The sequence below is a fragment of the Penaeus monodon genome, chromosome 11 (genome assembly GCF_015228065.2).
Source record: "Penaeus monodon isolate SGIC_2016 chromosome 11, NSTDA_Pmon_1, whole genome shotgun sequence".
Taxonomy (NCBI): domain Eukaryota; kingdom Metazoa; phylum Arthropoda; class Malacostraca; order Decapoda; family Penaeidae; genus Penaeus; species Penaeus monodon.
The window spans coordinates 45,431,210-45,438,709 of NC_051396.1; the positions used below are offsets into that span (position 1 = coordinate 45,431,210).

At 38.8% G+C, this 7,500-nt stretch overlaps 1 protein-coding gene across 1 annotated transcript in view; it reads right to left on the reverse strand.

Annotated features, from left to right (window-relative positions):
- Positions 1 to 4,797: 4,797 nt before the first annotated feature.
- The window catches only part of LOC119578983 (CXXC motif containing zinc binding protein-like), a 4,081-nt gene continuing 1,378 nt past the window's right edge, over positions 4,798 to 7,500 (reverse strand). The window contains exons 3-5 of the mRNA XM_037926673.1: positions 7,211 to 7,349; positions 6,563 to 6,672; positions 4,798 to 5,367 (exon numbers count right to left, since the gene is read on the reverse strand). Of these exons, the coding sequence (XP_037782601.1) occupies positions 5,233 to 5,367; positions 6,563 to 6,672; positions 7,211 to 7,349 (384 nt within the window). The 3' untranslated portion in view covers positions 4,798 to 5,232. The remainder of the gene's footprint in view (positions 5,368 to 6,562; positions 6,673 to 7,210; positions 7,350 to 7,500) is intronic.

The following is a 7,500-nucleotide window of genomic DNA, read 5'->3' on the forward strand; positions in this document are numbered from 1 at the left end:
GATAAAGATAAAGACTTCCACAGCTGTCCGAAAAGTAGCGGAAATTCCATCTTTCTTTTAGGAAGATTATAAGGAATGCAAGGGTGGCCATATACCCTGTTACGCAGTGCCTTTAATGCCGGTCCACCTTGTAAGTAGGAAAGGTGTGTCCTGAAGGGGTTTGAATGACACTATTAAATTTTTGAGATATTTGTGTTTTAACACGTACCTGCGGGAGAGAACTGATCAGAAAATCATTATATAGATCAGCTGGCTACCACTTGCTAGACTTTGAAGCAATCCAAAGGGCATATGGTAAATTAACACATTAAACGAGCGAACCCTTGGGAAACTGCTGGATTATACTATTACCAGTTCACAATAACAACACTAGATTTCTTGGCAGCCGATATAGACACCGTTGGAGCACCAGTTCGAGCACGGCAAATGCCCGGAAATAGGAACTCGCGAAAGATGGGAGTTAGTTCTCTTCATCCCAAATATAACACACCACAAAAAGGCCTTCGTCTCACCCAAGCACACAACCCCCTTACCCACCTGCTCCGGAAACCACCCATTAAACACCTGCCCCCAGTTTTCGCTCCGTGACTGTGCTCGGAAGAATAAAAACCACTAAAAGAGAGTTTACTTAGCCCGAGAGGTCCTAGTGCAGTTAGGTACCTTACAGTGGAGGGAACTGCTCGATCCAAAGCGCCGAAAATCAATCTTGGTTTATGGTTCATAGAGAGGAGAATGCGACTGCGAGGCCCTTAGGGAGATGGATTTAACATTTTAATATTATTCCGCGCTGGTCTGTGATCATCATATCTTCAACTACTCGCGAAAATTGTTTCGAAGATTAGTGGAAAAAATATGAATAGGTATATAGATATAAATAATGTAAGCGTGTATGAACTTGATGACTGACGTAATACAAACGTGATGTTAACAATGGAGAGGTCGCAAGAAACTGTTAAGGTTAAACAATTGACGTTTGTGAATGATAGCCCCATTATACACAAGTCTATGTGCATAATTTCCAATTAGTAAGAATTTCAGCATAGTGCTTGTTACACACACACAAGGAGTTGAACATCTGCCACTCTAGGTATATGACCCAAAATGAGCATTATTAAACCAACTGGAGCACATGGTACATACATATATGCATATATGTGTGTGTCTGTGTGTGTGTGATTATGTATATATATATATATATATATATATATATATATATATATATATATATATATATATATATATATATATATATATAAACATCTTGATAGATGGATGTATATTTATGTGTAAGATTTATGTTGAACAAATTGCAAAGGAAAGACCAAGAAAACACGTTTACGCCGAGGGCCTTTCCGCTTCATTGCTTCTTCAGGGCATAACGGACAAGAGATTCATGGGGGTGTCTGTATACAGGTCACGTCTGTGGTTGGACTTGTGACGACCTTTACTACGTGGGGATGCGACCGTCCTTGTCGACGTGAACAACGAAGGCGCTCCTCTTGCCCTGACGTCGGAGAGCGCTATGGTGTTGGTTGATTCGTTGGTTGTGGCGTCCTCGTCCTTGTCTCACCTACGATACCTAGTCTCAGGTATACTATATAACTGGCTAAGAGGTCTGCTGTGGTCTGACCTCTTTTCCCTTAAAATACCTCATACTTTCTTGCCTGGAGCGGTAGCTATCTTGAGTGTGTGATACACCAGGGCCTCTAGGTGTTTTGCCAACTCCGATTATGGGATAATTATTCTGTAGTGAGTCTCTTCTTAGTCTGTTCATTTATCTGTTCGACCTTGCACCGGAATTGGATGAACAGGGTAACGGAGGCGTTGGAAGGCGGTGTTGGTGTTGAGTTTCATCCTCCAGAAACTTTGAGCTGCAGATTCAAGCGCTCGGGGGGAAGAAACCCATGACCACGCCTTCTTTTGACCCTCTTTTGTGGGTAGAGAAATATTGGATGAAATCGTCTATATTCTACTTTTATAAAAAAAAGAAAAAAAAATCGTTTTTATAGTTTTCTTTACTTCGTTATCGTGTTTTGTTTTCCTTTTATCTGTATTTTTTTTTTATCTAGTTATAAATTTCCACCTCGCTATTTTCGTCGTGATTGTTAAACACTGAGTAGTTCCATCACAATAATTTCGAGTACTTGATGGTATTATGGATATATATTTTTGATATTTTCTAATGGCGGATATTAATCGATTTCCTGACGTACGCTCTCCCCTTCCCTTTCACTTCCCAGCCCCTCCCGGCCGTGCTGGACATCCAACGGCATCCGCGGCACTCCGGGAGACTCCGCAGCAGTTCGACCAACCGCTTCTGTTCGCTCTGGCACTCGTCTTGGCCTTTGTTGCTGGCCTTTCGTTACCTGACGGCACTCACAGCGACGGCGTGGGACAGCCTGCTCTTCGCCCGGAGTCGTCCTCTGTTTCTTAGGCTTCGCATCGCCCTTGTTCGTGCGGGCGCGCTGCCTGAGGCGCTTGGGCGGTCTCTTCGCCTTTCGTTTGGATGGGATGCCTGCTGGTCGCGAGGCACAGTTGCTTGGGTCAGATGCCCGCGAGTTGGTGGGAGCTAGGCCTGTGTGGCACCGGATGCCATCATGTCCTGGGGCTCGATGAGGAAGCGCTAGCAGTTCGTCAGATTGCTGGCGTACTTCATCTCCCCGCTGGAAGCCGATCTGCCGGTGTCGTCTTCGCTTAACACATTAGGTGTCTGTTCCAGGTACATGCTTGTCTGCTCCATATACAGTACAGGCACCTGGTGGGCGCCGCAGAACTGACCCAAAACATTTAGTTAAGCTCTTGTGTTCAGTCGAGTCCAGGATGGTAGAAACTTCCTTCAGCCAGTCTCAGGACGGCGCGGCCTTCTGCTGGCTTGGCTAACAGGATTCTTGAAGGCCTCTTGACGAAAGGAATGAGTGTCGGTATTCTTAACCCTTTGAAAGGGTAGTTCTTCAAAGCTCAGAACAAGACACTCCTCGACGGTCGAGATGGAAACCGCGTTGTTTGTCTCTTGGGAATTCCTTTCCTGCAAGAGAAGCCGCTCCTCTGTGGCACCGGCATTTCAAGCTCTCCTGTGGTGGGAAAGGATATTGATGTCCATCGCTTCCAAGTTCTGCTCCGGGCGCGCGATATCTTTCTAGGGAATGGAACTCGTTTGCCAGAGCGTCCGTGTTCTTAAGAATGATGGAAAACTCATTTCTCGGAAGTCGGACAGGAAAACGTCTTCACTATCTCTTCGGATTTTTCATGCTGCGAGAGCAAACTCGTTTATAGAATAAACCGAATTCAACGCTGCCCCGGATATGGGCATTCTCGAGCAGGAAACCAAGTTCCCGAAGGTGGAAAGAACGTTCTCTGCTTCGGAAAAGTGAGTTTCTCGAAGCCAAGGTCTAAATGAAGAAGGTTCGGGATCGAGCGCATTTCGAACTCTAATGCGCTCGTGAATGAAATGACGTTCGATGCTTCGAGATTTCTCTGCTCCTTGTCGCTGTCGCCAAAAAATGCATCGAAATTTGGGTTCCGGTGGAGTTCATTGATTTTTTTTTTTTTTAAGAGGTTAGAGATGTAACACAGGGTGAATGAGAATGAACAGAATTCATAAACTAAAAATTATTTATTCTAATTCATGTACATTAATGTGTGTGTGCGTGTACGTGTGCGTATGCGTATCCGTAGGTGTGCGTGCGCGATTGTGTGTGTTTGTATGCATGCATGTGTATGTGGATGCGGGCGCGCGCATGTACATTGGTGGGTGTGCTTCGGCGCGTGCACGTGTGTACTTACGTGCCTGCAAACGTGTGTAAATGCCCTCATGTCTGTTTTCTTGCATGTGTGCATGTTCTTGCATGTGTGTGTGTTTTAGGTAACGAGATGGGACGAACAATTATGCGAAAGAAGGTTTATGAAAGTTCCTAGAAGATCATAGCTGCGAAATAATGCTAATTAAAACCATAAACTTTATGCCCAACTTCAACACCCAAAATAAAATAAAAAAGTGCTTCTACGAAAAATATATAATCCGTCGTAATTTTTTTACACTCATATTTTTAGACTATTTGGCGACTTTCTTGAAACTAGTTTATGTAAAGATGGTATGTAAGTTGTAGTTTCTATATTTCCAACGTTTGCTGCAATTTCAGTACCTTCCAATTTCCGCTTAGAGTATTACTGACCATGGAAAAGTTAGTATTGGTCCTTTTGTTTACACTTTTACCCAAATATTTTAGTCTGTCTTCTTTTAAAAGAGGGTGATATTGCAGGCCTTAGGCACCATCCTCATCCTTTTTTTTTTTCTATTTCTTTTTTTTTTCTTTTTGCCTCTAGACTTTCATTTTTTTCATGATTTTTTATGCAAGATTTCCCAACCTCCCTTGGTGTTGGACCTTTTTTCATGATTTGTGATGCAAAATTTCCATCTCTCCCTTGGTCTTAACTAATTCTTCTTATACAAGGGTTTCATTTACATTAAGTTTTGTGATGAAATTTACTTTCAACGTTTTTTTCCCCATTTTTCAAACTTCTCCATTCTTCAGTGTAAACAAGGATTCAGGATTTATGGTTCTAAGTGTGTGTCTCTGTATGTAAATGTATCAGATCATATATCTCTAATATTTGATAAAGTATGTTCCTTTTCAACAAAAGCCACTCTTTAGTTATTTGTCTCTGGTATTTTTAAACACAAAACATCACCATATTGCAGCTAAAGTGTAACATATTTCATTTTTCATAACAAATTTGCATCTAGTTACATTATTGTTCATATTGAAATGCCATGAAGGTGGGTCATTGAAATTTTAATTGCTTACAAACGTTTTATTGCCCAAGACACATTTTAACTGCAAAATGACTCATATTTCATAGCTAAAAATGAACCTTTCCCTCTCTTTTTCCTCTCTTATAACCCTATTTCAATGAAAGATGGAAGTACAAAAAATAACAAAATGCTGACAATGATCTTCATCCATAACAAACACACCATGATGCATCTGACAATAAAAAAAAAATGGAAAGATGATTCACCACTTACAGAGGTTCTTATTACTTCCAATACGTTAGAAAAATCACCTTCGGCAACCCACAGCAACAATAAAAAAAGGTAAGTATTCTCCTAATACCTCCTACACCTTCACAGGACAGTAAGAACATATAATTTGCAATGATGTCGGCTCCTCCCCAAGTCACACAGACATCCCAAAACCCCACCAACTCTGGAGTCTGTTTCTGTACGTCTGTTTACACGATCTTGTACTCCAGTTCTGAGATGCCAACAGGGCAGTTGCCATCTTCATCGTAGTCACACCACTCCTCGTCAAGGTCTAGGTCGAGGAAGGGGGTCCCACTCTCGCTGCCCTTGCACTGCCATCCTTTCTGTGGGTAGAGAAGTGTTAGTTCCATGAATGTTGATGAAAACATAACCTACATTCGTGACGGGAATTAAATAAGAGAAACCCGAGCTAATTTCATTGTGACAACTGGAAAACTAGGTATGAAAAAGAATAATTTCACAGAGGAAGATGTGCAGGTAAAGTTGCAATAGTTATCTTCATCGTGGTGAAGTTTACTGGATACTGATTAAGATAAAATTTAAAATGCTAATAATCAGTTATTAAAATAATTATACAACTTCCCTTGCCATAGTTTTTTATTTTATATCCAGCACTTCTCAGCATATAGGTACAAGTCCTTTGCAGGAACTGTTAAAGAAAGGAAGAAAAGAGGAAGAAGAAAAAGAGTGTGTGTGTGTATATATATGTATATATACATATATATATATATATATATATATATATATATATATACATATACATGTTATATATACATATCATTGTATATACATATAATTATATACATATACATGTTATATATACATATAATACATGTGATATATATAACATATATATAATGATAATACATATACATTATACATGTATATATACAATATATATATACATATATAACATGTAGTATATATACATTATATATAATATATAATCTAATAATATACTATATATATCATAATACATATATGACATATACACATATATAACAATAAAAATAAATACATATACAATATGATCATATATACATATATGAATATAGACATATTATATCAATATAATACATAATGATAGATGTTACATAATATAATATAATATATAGTATGATTAATATATATAAAAACAATTATAATACATTTATATGAATATCATTATGCTTATATATCAATGCAAAAATGACCAACAACACTATCACTATACTTATCTCATGTACACAACATCACCATCAAATGCACACACGCACACATGCGCACACACACACACACACACACACACACACACACACACACACACACACACACACACACACACACACACACACACACACACACACACACACACGCATCATAAATAATGATAGATGCATGGTTACAGAGATATACATAAATACAGATATTTAGCTAAACATTTAATCCCCCCCCCCCAAAAAAAAAAATAATAATAATATTAATAATAATAATAACATTAATAAAAACAATAATGCAGCCATACTATATCTCACTTACTCCGAATTTGAAATTGACCACACTCATCCCTCGGCATTCGAAGGCTATGACCTCCTTCATTTTGGGGACGTCGTCTGCCGTGTACAACTGCTTCTTCTGAACGAGGACATCTGCAAGCAAAAGACTGTGAAAGATCTACACACAATCAAATGCTCTCTCCTTTGTTCTCTTTGCTCTTCTTGGCAATATTTAATTAGCAGAATTCAAATTCATTTACTCACTACTAATTTAATATGTTTCAGTTTAGATCTAGTTGAATTATATATATTTCATATCTATCTATATATCTATCAAACATGAAACCTGATCTATACATGTATATGTACATATATATATATATATATATATATATATATATATATATATATATATATATATATATATATATATATATATATATATATATATATATAATAATAATAATATATATATATATATATATAATATATATATATATATATATATATATATATATAGAGAGAGAGAGAGAGAGAGAGAGAGAGAGAGAGAGAGAGAGAGAGAGAGAGAGAGAGAGAGAGAGAGAGATACTGTATATAAATATTTGATCCTCTCTTTAATTTCAATCCATTAAGAAATGTTCTAGCTATCAGTAGCATATCTTAAACAATATCTCAGTTGTTAACTCACCCATAGTGTTAACTCTGTTGCACAGCTTGCACTTGTAGAGCATGTTGCAAGTGCCACGAGACCCCGGCATCTCCACCTGCTCGTCTGCCGACACGTACTGCCACTTCTCACTTACTTCGTTACATGTGTTGCACTGAGTCTGTTGGACAGATCAACAAAGGGCATCAAACCATTGCAGAAGGAGAAGGAGAAGGAGAAGGAGAAGGAGAAGGAGGAAGGAGAGGAGGAGGAGGAGGAGGAGGAGGAGGAGGAGGAGGAGGAGGAGGAGGAGAGAGGAGGAGAAGGAAGGA